General features: G+C 34.3%; 1 protein-coding gene across 2 annotated transcripts in view; it reads left to right on the top strand.

The window, feature by feature from the left end:
* The first annotated feature begins 7428 nt into the window (after positions 1 to 7428).
* LOC126819426 (E3 ubiquitin-protein ligase Rnf220) overlaps positions 7429 to 18249 on the top strand; it is a 34451-nt gene continuing 23630 nt past the window's right edge. The window contains exons 1-2 of one of the 2 annotated variants that reach the window (XM_050547448.2): positions 7429 to 7470; positions 8592 to 9152. In XM_050547448.2, the coding sequence (XP_050403405.1) occupies positions 8603 to 9152 (550 nt within the window). In that variant the 5' untranslated portion in view covers positions 7429 to 7470; positions 8592 to 8602. Of the gene's footprint in view, positions 7471 to 7989; positions 9153 to 18249 lie in introns of those variants that run through there. The other variant, XM_050547446.2, reaches the window with a different exon arrangement.

Genomic DNA, 18249 nt, shown 5'->3' with positions numbered 1-18249 from the left:
TTGTTTCATATAGGTGATAAATTTTATATTATAATAAAAGTTTATTGTTTATATTATGTTAAAAGTTTATTGTTTCATATAAGTTATAAAGTTTATTATTTATAGCATGTTCACGTTTATTGTATTAAATTTAATTAGTTATATTTTTGAGGTTCATTTTTTATATCATATTACAGTGTTGTACTAATATCATATTACAGAGTTGTACTAATATCATATTACAGTGTTGTACTAATAAATTTATATCAATTATAGTAGTAGTATTTCCTGGACAATTGCTCTATATTTTCACAATACCTGAAAACATAAATATTACATTATGTTTGTGAAGCATTTGTATTATTTATTAATATTTTATGAACTGGTTTTCTAGTAAACATATAATCAGGTTTATTTTAAACATAATTATTGATGACTGTATAACATCGAGATTACTTGTTCATACATGGCTGTCGCTGTTATCAAGGCAATGAAATACAAAATGATTAGTTGAATATTCAAGTTAATACGAAGCCGAGTCATGTATTCTTTGTGTGAATAGAATAGAGACCTATTGTGAATATTTTTAAAAAAAAACATATATGGATTAAAAACACTCTTCTATTCCCCTTGATCACAGAAATTATTTATACATGGGTTCATATTTATTATAATACACGAGTCAGTTATTAATATAATATTATTTCTCGTGCGCGCGAGATTAAGCACGTGCATGTCTCGTGATATTACCTGGTATTATAAGAAAATGATTTATTGGATGACAAATGTTCCGTTAAAACCTGGTTTACTGCTAATATGGATATCGATGAGATATTTATGCTCTCCATACAGCAATAATTGACATGTTCTGAGCAGCAGTGGTAAATATGGGGGCCAAGATGTATTTTAATACCCCGCTGCGCTAGCACCATACTGTATTTAATTGCTGCTGAATTTCTCTTTACTTTTTGCTTCTGGAGTAAGACCAGTAATGATTTCCCTTAAATGCATGAGTTATAAATATAAATAGACATAGTTTCACTTAAACATACATAATGCAAGAGCTAAATCTGCCTATTGCATGTCTTTCTTTAGGCCTGAAATGTTATCTAGATCATTAATTAGACATTAATTAACTTATCCAGGCCATATAAACTCTAGATGGCATCGCTAGCCTGCGATGTTTATTGGAATAGGTTTCGATTTGCTGTTCGACTTCCATTTATAATTTAATCATGAAATGGATAATCGGGACTGATTTTTATCGTACCGACTTTAGTAATAATGATCGAGGCTATAGGCCGAAAATTCAATGGCTAAATTCTCGGGTCAATTTGACTGAAATTTTCAGCTAATTGCCTTTACATTATCTAGTTTTTAACTATTACAGCGAGAACTGTCAGCTCTTTATCTAATCTACCATAATGTATCTTTAATTGCCGCTCACTTTCTCTTCACTTTTTGCTTCTGGAGTAAGACTAGTAATGATTTCCCTTTATTACATGAGTTATAAATATAAATAGACATATTTTCCCTTAATTTAGTTTCTCTACCTTTTAATGCATTTTTTGGTTGAATTTTTGGTCTAGAATAATTAGCGAAAATGGACCAAATCTGTAATTTCGTGACAGTTGCGGGTTGTACTGAATATATTATTATAGCCTTTGTGCAGAGCACTCATTGCGTCGGAAGTGAGATTTTAACCCCAGTCAGCATCAGATCCTCCTAGCAAAAAATCTAAACGGTCAACCCTCTACAAAATTATGATAAGGAGAATGCCAAATAAGGTCCCTTAATGTGCCTTTAAAGATTGGAACCAACGGAATGTTGGGCAGAAAGCTATAGCATGTGATGTTACAGCCATTTAACATTGAAGTCAATGGGCAAATAATTGCTAGTCTGTCTGAGACCTTCTTGTGTAGAATTTGTTTGATACCGGAATTAGCCGTTCATGACCGCAACTTGACGAAGTTCTCATGACCACCAGTTAATACTCAATTGGGATCACGTGGTTTTTCGCATTTTCTTAGGACCCAAAGGACCCAGAGAAAACCCACGAGGCTGGACAGGCGACTCTACACCTTGTCACGTACAAGCGGAGAAAATAAACCACGCCAGTTGGTAGTCGAAATTAGTATTTTACGAAAGCTAAATAGCGCTTTTCTATAATTTAAAATCAGCATTTTAACTTCCAACTTTGTACCTTGAAATTTCAACTATAGCGCCATGTCATTTTCTTCTTTTTATTTTTATGTATTTAATAATTTTTTATTTCATTTTTTAAAGCTATAATCTTCAATTAGGATATTGCAATTTCAGTATATTATCTTAAAATTTCAACATTGTCAATCTATAAAAAAATAACATGGCCCAATTTAGCATCCGTATAGTATTCGCGTGATATGGATAATTTAATTTTGAAGTGGATGTGAAACTTGACGTGCTCGTACTACTAAGTGTTATATTTAATAAAGGACATTACCGTTAACTGACACTAATGTTTACTATTTGAGATGAATTGATACCGTAACGAGTAACTTTCAATTAACATTATATTGTTAGTAACGTGAATAAAGCAACATCAATGCCATCTATCATATAAATCGGTACGTAAACCGTGACTCATCTAATTGGTTGTTAAACAAGAATCGTGGTCTATACCTGATTACTTGATTATGTAAGTAACACCACCCTTGATCGCACAAATTATCAATAGATACAAATCCTTTCAATATTTAACTCTTTTCACAACCATCAAACAATTAATCGTTCAACAATACCTCCATCTTATCAGCTAATCTATCAAAATAGACAATAATCTCTGTTTAATGTTTTGACCATATAATTTTCCTACCTAAGTAAGTACCTAAAATGGGTGGGTTTTTTGTTTGTTTTTTTTTACCAATTTTTCATCCCTTTAGATGTAAATAATTTAATTAAATCAACCTGTCCATATATTATCATATTTATTGTATTGGACGTTAAATCTGTAATAAACAACAACACAACAACAAGTAAGTGCAGGAGGACCTCACTACACGCAAAACAAAACCAATGCGACAAACCTGCCGACAAGACACAGACTACATACACATAAACAAACATTAAATCAAGAAAATGGATACGGGGACCAACCGTAAGCGTCCACTGCGCTGTACAGCCGTTTTCCGTTTTTAATTTCTCACTTTGTCATATCATGGTATTGACAGTACCTTTTGCGCAGTGGTGGGAATTACCATTTCACATGTGGTCAAAATTATCCCGTTGGTTGATTTTGTATTATAGACAGAACGGGAGAATGATGGACCCCACTTTATGATATTTCAAAACTTACAACACAGGAAAATTAAATGCAACATGATCTTATATGAAAGAAAAATAAGAATGCTCAATAAAATACCTAAAAGTACCGAGGAAAATGTATCAAAGAAAGAATTTTAATTTTAGTCCTAACATACTAAAGATTTTAGATGGACACCGTTCGGACCAACATCGTGATTAACCATTGAAACTTTTAGATACAACCCATACTTGACAAGATTATCACTTATAGTCCTTGCTAAAGACTTAATGAATCTGTGACGAGTTCTATAGAAAAATGGTCAAGACTTAATGCTTAATGATGCTCTTTCAATCGTGGAATGTTCATTTCTAGAAGAGCAACGTTAAGATGTGTCAGCGATTAAACAATAGTGTCATACGGAGTTTACAATGCCCCTGCAGCTAATCTTAGATATGTAACCAATAACACTTCTTCATATTGTGTGACGATCTGTCAACGTAATGACCAAATCATTTGTTCAAATGGATATATCCGGTAATAATGTTCCGATCAATGTCCAGGAACGTTATTTCTATAATGTTGAAGGGGTCTATAGCGTACATTAACTTATTATCTAAAGGGAGGTAATTAACAACCGTGTCACACACACGTGCAGACGCCATTGTGTTTCCACTTTCTCGCTACGTTTCTAAACCATTAAATCTTTTCAAAATAAACAAAATACTGACTCTCGCACATTCATGGTATAAATGGTCACGGTAAGAGAAATTTCCCGCCTGTTCACTTTCCTGACAGTCCATGACAGAACGCCGTAACAGACGAACAATGCAAGATGGTGGTGATGGCTACTTTCAAGACAAAACACCTTACACCAATCTGTTTCCCCCTGAACAAAAACTTATAAACCCTTCGACATAACAATCAAAGCTACTCTCACTCGTCCCTAATCCTCACAATCAAGTCTTCCGTGATCTACCTTTGTTCGTAGCCAGTAAATCGTTTTAAAACTCTTCATGACAAAACACACAAAATGTGAAATTTATTAGACTAAGCTGGCTTTTGTTAAACTTATATGATAAATGGCGTTGTCAGTCAGATACTCCGTACATAATGCAATGATCATTGAGCGAAAGAAACCGATTTAAACTCGTGTCAGTTTAACTTTAAGAAAATTTAAAACTACTTTTATCCGCACGTTTCAAAGGTGGAATATCTGATGAACAAAGGGGTTGAAGGGCTCTACAATTGTTATGAAATCGGTCCATTGAGCCGCCTGACAACTGAGGGAAAAATTTTCAGAATTTATGGAGTATTCTGTGAAGACCAGATGCGGGGTTTGTTTGTAAAATTGAGCGATTTGTCTGTCATTGTGTTCACAACACCATTGATATCGAACTCCTCTAAACAGTTCCTGACTCAATGATATAAGGAGAATGTAATAAACCCTATTATCAAAATATTCATGAGGGTCCTCGAACAACAATATGGTGCTATAGCATTCGAAAGCTAGACTAATGCTAGTATATTTGAATGTCTTTTGACTACAACTGGTGGTAAACAGAAAACTAGACAACAGTTCGTTTGATCGAACTTCTTCATAGAACAGAATAAAATCAGTTAATTATCTAGTATTTGGCGTTTGAATAACGAATAAATTAGTCGGTTGTGTGGCCTAATGATTTTACTATGACTCATAAAATATTAGCGAGTATGTGTGTTCCGAATGAAAATCGTTCCGCTTACGATCAATATTTTGCGGCGAAAAAAGAAAAATGAAAAAAGTCACTCAAACACCATGAGTTTGAATATTGAGTTTATCCGAATCCACCTGGTTTGTGCTAAATGATAAGGCGAGCTCAATTTTTCGCCTTATGTCACCAGATGTAGCCTAAACAGGGCTAGCGCTAATCCCAACTCTAACCCTGGTCTCAGCCCCAATGCTTACCCTAACCTACAATCTCGCCAAAAATTCACGTGCCCTAACCTTATTTACTTCTCAGCGACCTTGACAAAAATTGAGCTTGCCTTAACAAATAGATTTAGCCCCGAATATTTTGTCGGTGGAAAAATACCGCATATAATCCACTGAGACACCCTACTTTACTCAAGGTGTGAATTTGTGAACACATCAGAGAAGACGATACTCATTCATCAAAATTCATTCAACACCTAATTTCACTGATGTTCGTAAAACATGGTTTATAAGCCCAAAAGTATCGGTATCACGGTCATTCTGCATACCGAGAATTATCTACCTTAAGATTAACGGGAATAGATCTCTACCCGGAATGAAATGTTGTTTAACGTCCTACTGTTCTGCTCCCACTGGGCTAATGAAGACGGACATATGCCATACAGTGTGCTATGAGGAAAATTTTGCCCGGACAGCGGCACTATGGCCTACTCTTATATCAAAATCCAACTGCCAAGGGATCTCTTACATGCACGTCAAAGTATACACGCGTCCTCGGTTTTTCGTCCCATTCGAACGACTAGACAGCTGTCCTTTTGCGTATTTTGTACGCGGTTTAAATCCGTTTTACAACTTTCATACGCATAAAAAATTAAATAAACCGTTCCAATTTCGGGTCTTGCAGTTCTTTTTATTTGGCTCAAAATGTATAAACTATTATATCTAGACATTTTTCACACGACAAGCCCATAATAAACTCTAGCTAGAATGTCGGATGATAGTGATTTTTAATGGATTAAAACGACGTTAATTTAATTTAAAAAATGGATGATCGAGACTGTGTTTATTTTTGTAGCATCGAAACTATATTATAGTTAAAACTTCGAAAACCGATACTTTCGCTCAGAATAAATCTGTCTATTGTAGGTCTTTCTTAGACATTAATTAACTTATCCAGACCATAATCAAATCTCGATGGCCTCGCTAGCCTGTGATATTTACTGGATTAGAACCCGGTCTTCTGCTTTTTATCGTACCGACTTTAGTAATGATGATCGAGGCTAGGCCTAAAATTCAATCGCTAAATACTCGGTTCGGGGTAGATCAATTTGACTGAAATTTTCAGGAAATTCCCTTTACATTATCTAGTTTTTAACTATTATAGTGAGAACTGTCAGCTCTTTATATAATCAACCATAATGTATCTTTAACCTAAATATTAGAGGTTTAGTTCCGTTATACATTTTATAAAATAAAAGTAGAGGTACAGTCGGTCCAAACCGATGACTAAAACAAAACAGAACAAAAAACACAGGTGCGTCATTCTTTTCTAAACGTTAACAGTGGGAGACCCTTATAAATACTAAATATTTTATATATATATATATATATATATATATATATATATATATATATATATATATATATATATAAGACCTATATTTATAGCATTATTTTCCTTTGTATGACTCTATACTAAAGATTCAGTCTAAGATCCAGCCTATAAATCGTTCATAAACCAACAACACAAAAGATATTATAATGGTATATATTCCCTTGTTTATTAATATTGAATATTATTATTATTGCTTTACGGTTTTTTTCTTATTGTACATTCTTCAGTCTATCTTAGTCATTCACTGACCAGAAAACACAACGAATTCTTTGTGTATTTATTAGCTATCGAAATAGTAAACCGGTGTCATTATTAGGTGCCAAAATCATAAAGCTAACAATATTAGTGAATGGATTAGGCTACTTATCTAGGCCTATATTAACAGCGATACGTATAGGTCATTTATCATATTGAACCAGCGAAAAAAAAGTGTCCCGGGGAGTTCCAATTACAGTTTTACAATGAAAAAAATTAAATAAAAAAACATTAATCGAGAGGCCCGGTAAAGAATAAAGAACCATAAAAAAGTTTTAAAAATCAAGATATAGAATTATATTATGATAATTTAATACTTTGCTTTTGCCTTCAGTAGGCCTACAGATACCGGTAATCTAAGATAGAGACTCCCTCCGACTGAGTGCATAACCGACATTTTTACGGCTCATGTTCGCCATAAACTGTTATTTTCATTTATTTGCATTATCAATATTACAGATTATATAATTTATGAATATAAAGTGCTAAAAATACTATTTGACAGTTGAAAATCCCATTTTACGTCTAACCGGGTCGAATAAGATTTATTTAGTAACACGGAGAATACCGCTTCCCAGCATTCGTAAGAGATTCCCCGTTTATGAAATCGAGGCTAGGGATGCCGAAGAGAGTTGGTAGTATCAAGTAGGTATTTGGTGATCTATCCGTTTAAATTCTCAACCATCGCCATCAAGAAATTGCATATTGATTAATTAGTAATCCAATATGGCCTTGATTAATCCGATCATACTATTATTTTTATGTAACTCGTTGTGCATTTTGCAGTATTCGCTGTCAAACAGCGGGCGATTTTGCGCTCAACTTCTAGTTAGCGGGATTGTTTACAAACACTGGGTCAAGAAAATCTGCTATCATCTGCCTCCATCCTCAACTAATAGAGGAAGTTTTGTTGTTAATTTCGCAGATTAATAAATAAAGTTTAATTGCCGACTAATATTTTTGTTAATTGTCACTGTTTTAAGTGTTCAATTGGCGTTGTGTCTTGGTCAATTTTTATATCATTCTATTCTTATTTTTGGTTCACCTCACAACGTCATGATAGCTTTCAATAGAAGGCCGGTCACTGATTGGCTGATGGGCACATGAATTGATTTTTAGAGCAGAACCAAGTGTAATAACTAGTATGTACCACTAAAAACAATCATTACAAGCATGTGACAGCCTTAAGGGTTAGGATCAGTATATATGCCCCAAGGCGTAGAATGATCACACCTCCTAAATTTCCCAGCAGGATATTATTATTGGTCGCATTCTATAACCATCGCTTGTCAGTGATTGACTCCAAGTGTTGAGCGATAAAGCTTTTAATTCTTGTTGGTTGCTATATTGATACAAACTGACAAATTGTTTTGGATGTTAATATTTAGTTAGAAAAATAACTTCTTTACTTCGCGCGGAAAGAGACAATATTGTTGTAGACTGTTAGTTATTGATGTGACTTGTACTTTTAAGTACCGGAGTGCAGAGGAAAATATTTTTGTGATTGATTATTGGATAATAACGGAGGAAAATTAATTAGCATGAAAATATAACTATTTATATTAAACAATGATAAGATCGCATAATTAAATAAATATTTTTAGCGTGAGTGGCAGATTGTGAAATATTTTGGACCCGAGAAGTTAACATTAAGTTTCTGCTTAATTCAACTTATGTTTTGTGTTGTTTAGCAATGACCAGTGCTCTGGATTTTACCAAAATGTTTCGTTTTAATTTCTGGCCTAAACCTTTCTTTCCTCCTCCAGGAAATTCAGGAATGGAGAATTCATCATTTGTGCCAAATTTAATGGTTTTGGCGCCAACAGGAGATGGTCATGAAGCTCCGAGATTGCCGCACCCCTACTCGGGCCAGAATATGGATAAAGATTTATCAAGTCCGTTTGGTACAGCACCGTTTACGATGTACAGACCTGGGGATCCATTTGCCCCACCACTCTATGCCCCCATGCCACCATTTGTTAGGCCAACATTTGAAAGAGGAATAAATTTAATTTCCTCACAAGGGGGTGGAGCTTTTAGACCTCTTGGACAATCTTCGGAGGGTATATCCGATTACCAGTCGGCTTTCACACCTGCCAAAAAAACTAAATTAGATGATGCAGGGACTAGTTCTTTTAACAGAATAGATTCGCCAGACTCCAGAACAAATTCTCCCGAGATTAAAACCTCTGCGTCATGCACAGTAAAAGATGAAAGACCTTCCAGTATTAGTTCAGCCGGATACGACACCAATTCCGAAAATTTGTCTGAAAATGGAGACATGTATGATAGAGGAACGCCTGATTCAGAAGGAAGATCGTTAAGAAGTATGTATAATTATTTTCTCTCAGAAATTTAAATTAGCTAACCTACAATTTCTACTTCATACATTAATTATTAAACACAATTAAGCTTTGTATATATAAAATTTACAAATACAAACAATTTTTATTGATCAGAAATTTAATTTGTACTTACTTCCAACCCATCATGACAGAAATTTCTGTCAATTGCTCCTCCCCCACAGAAAAAGTTACCTGTTAACAAAATAACTTATTTTAGAAGCCATATAATCATATGAAGTTCAGCTAAGAATAAATACACAAAATTTACTAGAGGTTAAAATCTTTTTGTGGGTGGGGGGGTTGGATGGCCGAATGGTTAGCACTGCACGCTGTATCATAAGGTCTGTCATTGAGTCAACTGCTGTAGTTTTGATTCCCCGTTTGTACATATGACAAGGAGTAGGGTCGTCTGTCCAACCTCGTGGGTTTTCTCCGGATTCTCCGGTTTCCTCCCACTGCTAAAGACCCCTACGCGCAAGCGAATTATTGAAATAAAATTAACCATATGTTAGTCCCGAAATGACCTAGTTTGTATCAGTGGAGGTTTAACCTCATCTCTCTCTCTCTTCTTGTGGTTACATGATTTGAAAGATGTTTTAAATGTTGGATGGGAAGGAGAGAAATAAAAATACAAGCAGAATTGTTCACAATATATCTCTCAAAAGTAATAAATATGTATGAACTATTAAAGGTCACCGGAAAAGCTTCAAGCTATTATATCAACATATCCTTTCCATAAGTAGCCTATAACATGATCCCGAATATCAATGTTACCTGCCACTGGTAAATTTCAACATTAGCGATTTCTGCCGTTCTCTGTGACTAGTTGTAACTTTCTGCCAATAAACAAACCATGATGTAATTTTAGTCCTTCTGCTCATAGAAATCTACCTGTTGAAATTTACCTGTGGCAGGTAACATTGACTATCGGGATCTTGTTATAAAGCTTTTCCGGTGACTTTTGAAATAGTAAATATTTCTTAATTTTGAGATATATTGTGAAGAATTCAGCTTGTATCTTTATGAGATCTTGTGATTGAGATATTAGTATATATGTAAAAATAAAACCGATCAATGTAACAATTTATTCAAGATATTTCGATGTCATCGCTAGCCTGCGATATTTACTGGATTTACATTTTGTGATAGATGATTTAACGTCAAAATGGATAATCGAGACTTTGTTTTTTATCACACCGACTTCAGTATCATAATGATGATCTAGGCTAGCCTAAAATTCAAAAGCTAACATCTTGGTTCAGATTGGAGAAATTTGACAGCAATTTTCAGCATATTCTATTTACATTATCTATTTTTTTAACTATTATTATAGCGAGAATTTCATTCAAATGTCTTTATTCTGAGCCAAGTTATCACTGTTTCGACAAGATGTGTGCATTAATTTTGATTATCATAACCACGGTCATTTAAGGCCCAAAGAAAGATCTGTAATAGATAAATTTAGCTTTTGAATAATGTATGTTTAACGAAGCAATTGCTATGAAAAAAAGTACTGTATGGATCTGTGTTATACTTGATAGAAATGGTAATTGAACATGTACCAGTATACCCTAGCAGGTGTTATAAGTGGTTAATCTATTGAGTGGAAATTAACCCCTTAACCTTATAATTAACCCTTGAATTTACTTGAAATATATTTGTCTACACTCTGGTCTGTTAAGTGTGTAGTTAAAGTGTTAATTTTATATTAATTTATATGAATATATACATGTAGTACACATACTTTATATACATGGATAGAGCAATGTGTTTATGTACTGTAATAAAGATTAGGCTCATTTATTATTAATAGATAAAGGTACATCACAGGAGTTTATTTCATAGGTCTTCTTTTCATAGGACTATGATATACGTTTTTATTTTCTTAACCACAAATGGTTGTTAAAAAAGGAATGTACCCTCTCAGAGACTATACAATCGTTAGTGCACATGGGGGAGCCTTTATGCTTGAGGGAACTGGAAAGAGGTTGTCTAAATTGCTAGACATAAATTGCAATGAATTATGATTTAATCTCTCAAAATTAATGATTTTCCCAAAATATTTATAAATTTACAATCTACATGTAGTAATCTGAGTTTTCTGTTTTGCCTGTTGAAGTTATATTTGCTGATTTTATGAAGATTATATTTTAATTTGCCTGAAAATCTCTTATTTTTTCCTGAAAAACTGCAAAAAATTTTATTTTTTCAAAAACAAATAATTTTTCCTTTTAAAGAAATTGCCGGCTACAGGTGTATTAAAGAGAATTTTAGGATGGGTGGAACTTCAAACCCCATATTACCCACTATGCCAATCCGCTTGTCCACTTCTCCATGGATGTGCTTCAATCACTGAACTAACCAATTCTGTACCCTTTTGTTAATGTCCTTTACCTCAGATTGTTTTAAACTTTTGTAATTTTGATCCAAATAGTTGTAGCCTAACATTAATTGTTGGAAATGTTTTGTTGTCATTGTTTTGTAATTCCAACCCTCTTATCATTTACAAAACCCACATCTTTATTTTTTTCTTCTCTCTCCCATATATATAGTGGTCCTAATACCATACATACAATATGTTGCACAATACTGTTTTGCCCAAGTCGATATTGTACATTGTAAAACAGAGTGTAAACTAAGTCCACAATGAACTGAATGAATTTAAAAATGAATGAGGAATATTTTTCTATGGGGAAAATAAACTAGTAAGTTTCAACAGATGTTCATACATTTTTTTTATTTCAGCATGATGTCTTCAAAATATGATTTAGAAATTTCCTAAAATAGTTTTTAATAGATTTTAGATTTCTTTCAATAAAGATTTTCATTTGTAACAGAGATCATACACATTTTTGTAGGTGTATATCCATAATACAAAATTAAATATATTTTTCATACGTGATCAAAAAAAATATAATTTATTCAATTCAATTCATGCTGTTTCTGCGCATTATGTTAGGTTTTGGATTTTAAAGATACATTTCCACGAATTAATGTTCAATTGGAAAACAGATCCACACAATATGTTTGTTAAAAAAAACATTATATATTTCAAAATTAATGGGGGGGGGGGGGAATGGCCGAATGGTTAGCACGTGGGTTTTCTGGTTTCCCCCCAGTGTTAAATACCCCTACGCACAAGCGAATTATTGAAGTAAAATTAAAACCATATGTTTGTCCCGAAATGACCTAGTTTGTGTCGAGTGGACGTTAAACCCCATTTCTCTTTCTCTCTCCCTTCAAATGATTTAAACAAACCAGTGCCACTAACATGTACATCACATGTAGAAGTGTTAGGTAAAATGTTTTAGATGGGTCTCATTTTAAGTCTTTAACTCAATATCATCCACAGTCTTAGACATTGAAAACACGAATTATTTGTCAATTTAAATCAACATTGATGTTGTGATCTTACCGGGAAAAGATGAGCTTCTGATATCCAATATTGAAGACAAAATAAACATTATGAATCATGTACATGTACAAGAATGCGTTTGAGCGCCATTTGTAAGAAGGGAGTCGAAGAACGGGGCTAGACATATTCCACAATTCATGTCAAATGGTGACATCATATTCTTATCTGGAGAGCATGCGCAATAAATATTACAGGTGTAGACTGGAATAACCAGATGCTAGAGATTGCCATTCGATTGAGACTTCTGGTGTATTTCGCCGAATATAACTGATTTGAAATTAGAGTAAAAACGGAAACGATTGAATGTAAATCGGTTTTTTATACATTCATATTACCGGTACATTATTATTTGCATTGCAACCCATTTGTGTCCTTCTCTAGGTCCCAGAAATTAGCCATTTAACTCCTTTAATCTGAATGAATCGAATCAGAAAATTATCTATCAATGATATGTTTTCATGATTAAATGTTCAATCATTTATTTTAGCATAAATTAAGCCACAAAGAATTAGCTATTGGCCGGAAAAGGCATGTCGATTGATGGCTTTATAATGAAAAAAGGGGGGTTGGATGGCCAAATGGTTAGCCTGTGTGCATTGTATCATAAAGTCTGGGATGGTTTAGATTCCCAGATTGTACGTGACAGGCCCTCCGGTTTCCTCCCACTGCTAAAGACCTCTATGCGCAAGTGAATTATTGAAAGAAAATTGAACTGTGTGTTAGTCCCAAAATGACCTAGTTTGTGTTGAGTGGACGTTAAACCTCATTTCTCTCTCTCTTCTCTATAATGAAAAAAACCCCAAACAGTTACTATATCAATCAGATTTGTAAAAATATAATGCATGAAGAAATGGTTTCAAATCAAATATTAGTGTTAACATTTTGTATTGTTTGCTTAATTAAATATTAAATTATTTATTTGAGAACATTTTTAGAGAGAGAGAGAAATGGGGTTTATTTTAATAATTTGCTTGCGCGTATGGGTCTTTAGCAGTGGGAGGAAACCGGAGGGCCCGGAGAAAACCCACAAGGTTGGACAGGCGACCCTACTCCTTGTCACAAACAACTGGGGATTCAAAACCATGCCAGTTGACTCAATGACAGGCTTTATGATACAGCACGCACATGCTAATCATTCGGCCATCCAACCCCCCCCCCCACCCCCACCCCCCCAAACATTTTTTAGAAAGGACTGAACAATTCTATATGTTCTCAAAAAAAAAGTCATAAGACGATCGACGGCTTTATAATGAAAAAAAAAACCCCAAAGTTATCAGATTTGTAAAAAAAAATATAATGCATGAAAGACAAGGCTGACAAATCAGATATTAGTGTAACATTTCATATTGCACATTTTGAGATCGTCTGTCACAAATTTCTGATTGTGTTCACTGCAAGGATGAACAATCTTGTGAATATTCAAGAAGAATTTTCTCTGAAGACGTGCAATATCAAAATGTGTGATTTTAAGTTGCATACACACACAGTTATCTCATATTTTTTATTGACATAGGTTTACGATGTGGCATAATTTGAATATAAAAAGCTCATTCTTCATCATCCTTCATACATTTTGTAATTAAGTGGAGATTAGCTCATGATTTTTCCATTTATATTATTCATGTGACAGAAATCCTCGCGGGCAGACGCTAGAATAGATCTTGAGCAGAAGTGACAAAATTCACAGAAGTCTGTCCTTATCAAGATGGCTGCCTGCTTGAAAATGTCAGGATTGTGTCACCTTTATTGACCTTCCACTGGTGGTGGATTAAAAACCTATCACAAACAATTCATGGCTGTTTTCCTCGCATTCTGCCATGCATTTGATCTTAGAGAATTCATCTTGGCTGATTTTATGATTGGTGTCTAAATTCAGAGGCTTGAAATATCTTTGCATACCGTTATTGGAGAATAATTTACTCTAATAGTTACACATAAAACCAGTTGTGTGCATTTTGCCGATTTTGTGAGTTTAAAGATGCTACATCTGCAGTTGAACAGATTCAAATCTGTTTAAAATCAGAGCCATCTGATGGCATTGAGAGTTGATTATGGTCTTGTCATATTAATTAATGTCTAATTAATAATTTAGATAACATTTCAGGCCTAAGGAAAGACTGGCAATAGGCAAATTTATTTCTTGCATAATGTATGTTTAAAGTGTTAATGATCAGAGTTTGTAAACATATTTTAAGCCTTCTCGTACATGTATGTTCATGCACATGTGAAATGAAAATGAAAAATTTCTGGAATTATTTGTTATAAACTATTGTCAACGAAATGAAATGCATATCATTCTTAAAATAGCACCGACCCCTTCCCTGTGGGTCAAAAAAAAAAGTTGCCAGATTTGTAAACAAATTGATAAATAAATCGACTTCTAATCAATCTTTTGAAACAAAAATATAATTTGTATAGAACTTACCCCAATTCAATACTTTTTTTACCGACATATAGCTAATGGAAGTTTAAATATACATTATGCAATATGCAAGAGCTAAATCTTTCTTCAGACCTGAAATGTTATCTAAATTATTAAATAGATATTAATTAACTTATCCAGTCATTCAGACAATAATCAGTCCTCAATGTCGTCACTAGTCTGCGATATTTAGCGGATTGGAATACATTTTTTGTAAATTTTTAAACGTAAAAATGGATAATCAAGACTTTTTTTTATTGTACCGACTTTAGTAATGATGATCGCGGCTAGCCCAAAATTCAAAAGCAAATATTTCGGTTCAGAGTGGAGTAATTTGACTGAAATTTTCAGCATATTCTATTTACGTTTTCTATTATTTAACTATTATAGCGAGAACCATCAACTCCTTATCTAATCTCCCATAATGCCCCTATAAAATTGTAAGTTAGTTTTTATAAAGCTTTAGCTGTCTAGTCGTTTGGATAGGACAAAAAACCGAGGTCCGGTGTACACATTGGCGTGCACGTAAAAAATCCCTTGGCAGTTGGAATTCAATATAAGAGTAAGTTTAGTGCCGCTGTCCGGGCAAAATTTCCCTCATAGCACACTGAATGGCATATGCCCGTCTTCATTAGCCCAATTTGGAGCAGAACAGTAGGACGTTAAAATCTCATTTCATGTCATTTATAAAGTTCTATTTTATGATGTAATATACAATTTATGAAGTATATCCTTATGTAAATATATATAATAGTTATAAACACTCTATAAAATAAAAACATCTTTATTTCTTTGAGGGTTAACACGAACAACTTCTTCAAACTCCCTGCTTGTAAATTCAACATTTTTTAAAATGTTTTTAATATAATCCCAGCTTAAGGTCCATAAATTTTGTAATACACTTAATGTTTATATGAAAGGACAAGTGTACAATGTGTTTGCACATGTGTTTAAAGATAGTTCTAAATGAAATGATGTTTTAACGTCCTACTGTTCTGCTCCGACTGGGATAATGAAGACGGGCATACGCCATACAGTGTGCTATGAGAAAAATTTTGCCCGGACAGCAGCGCTAAGCCCTTCTCCTACATCGAATTCCAACTGCCAAGGGATTGTTTATGTGTATACCAATGTGTACACGGAACCTCAGTTTTTTATCCCATCCGAATGACTTGACAGCTGTACTTGTCGGGACCTCCCTCCCTTGCCATTAACAAGGTGAAACCATGCCGGAAAATCCTGATAAACTTGCTCAACCAACACTGGCAGGCTAGCGAGCCAGCGTCATACTCACTTTCTACCCACTGTGGCCCCCAAAGATGGTTCTACTCTACTACCATGTGGCTCAGTGGGTAAGTTGCTTGCTGGCCTGCTAACCAGCAGTTCCTGGATTCAATCCCAGTGTTGGTTGAAAAGGTACATCAGGATTTTCTGGCATGGTTTCCCCTTGTTGTTGGTACTTGACAAGGGGCCTGGCAAAGAACAATGTTGACTTGTTTGGATGGGAAGTAAAACGGAGATTAAAGAACCCTTAACAGTTGGACTTTAAAATAATGGTAGGTCACAGCGCTGCTTTCTGGGCAAAATTTTCCTCATAACACACTGCATGGTGTCTTGCAGAACAGTAGGATGTCAAACCAGTCCTTCGCATTTGAGTGAAGTCTGTGTCACTACAGACCTGGGACTGTACAGCACAGTGGATGCTTATGGCTAGCCCTCGGATCCATTCACTTTTTTAAAATTGTTTGGCTGTGTATTATGTCTTGTCCGTGGATTTGTTTTTGTGTAAATTTTGTGTGGTGCAGTCCCCCTGCACTTACTAATAGACCTGCACTAGCTATCATGGGAAGACGAATCAATCAAATATGGTGTTACAGGACAATACCTGAATGTGTATTACATTATGTTTATTATTATCAACATTTATGAAACTGTTTTTACACCATGTAAGTTGCCGCTTTATGGCTATATATAAGGCTATAAATTCGCTTATCACCTTATTGAATATTGAATAAACTTGATCTTTTAATGCATGGATTGACTTGTTCTCGTCATATCCTAGATATGACACGATCAGGATTAAAAACAAAATGACACAGAGACTCATTTCTACACCCAGTAATCTGTTTAATAAAATAAACTAAAGTATCTACGACGGCTAAATTTATATATAACAAACTGTGTAAGTTCAAATCACTTATAACAGGAAATTCATGCAATTCTTGAGTAAAATACGATATAAATTGTCTGGTATGTGCTATTAAACAGTGTGTAGAAAGTATTCACGTTCAATAATTGTTTTTGTTCCTTCAAATGTAAGGGATAAAGGCCCATTCCTTAAAAATTAATGGATCAAGGCCAATTCCTTGAAATGTAATGGATAAAGACCAATTCCTTTAAATATAATGGATAAAGGCCTATTCCTTAAAATGTAATGGATAAAGACCCATTCCTTTAAATGTAATGGATAAAGACCCATTCCTTTAAATGTAATGGATAAAGGCCCATTCCTTTAAATTAATGGATAAAGGCCCAAGCAAATTGTGAGTTTTTATTCTTTTGGAATGCCTGTTAATTTTGCTTTCTATTTTGAGGGAAGAATTGGCTCTCTGTAGGTCCAGAAGACTGCACACACCACATTGGCCAACACAAGTTTCACACTTTATAAGTAGTTGTATCAGTCATATTATTAGATTATTTCTAACCTGCACAGAAAACTATATAAAGATTTTAGGTGTGTACAAAGATCAAACAAATATATTATATAGCTTATCTCAGTAAGGTGTAAATCCACTTTAAACATACTTGAAAATTTTATTTCAATTGACTGTAATCACTGGTTCGTGTTTAACTTGTGTTTTTACTGACCTACCAAAAATTTTCCAAGTCATCGAGATTATTTATTTCTCCTGTGTCATTCACAAGTTATTATCTTGGATCAAAATTCAAATCTTATTTAAATTTAAAGGGGAGACCTCCCATATATGTTTTTGTGAATGAAATTGGTTTTGCGCTGTGTATATGACTGTTATTAGAAACATCTATATCTACATCATTCCTATAGTCATCCGTGGCTCAGTGGGTAAGGGCGCTGGTTCGCTAATCAGAAGGTCTAGTTGTTGCTCCTGGTGTTGGTCAAGAAAGCTCCTCGGGACTTGCCATCGTTGTTTCCCATTGTCAGTGGTGCAGGAAGGAGGGCATGCTAAGGGACAGAAGCTAGTTGTTTGGATGGTATGAAAAGC

The sequence above is a fragment of the Patella vulgata genome, chromosome 4 (assembly GCF_932274485.2).
Source record: "Patella vulgata chromosome 4, xgPatVulg1.2, whole genome shotgun sequence".
Taxonomy (NCBI): domain Eukaryota; kingdom Metazoa; phylum Mollusca; class Gastropoda; family Patellidae; genus Patella; species Patella vulgata.
Note: the sequence above shows the minus strand (reverse complement) of the source record. Positions and strands in the feature narration are given on the sequence as shown.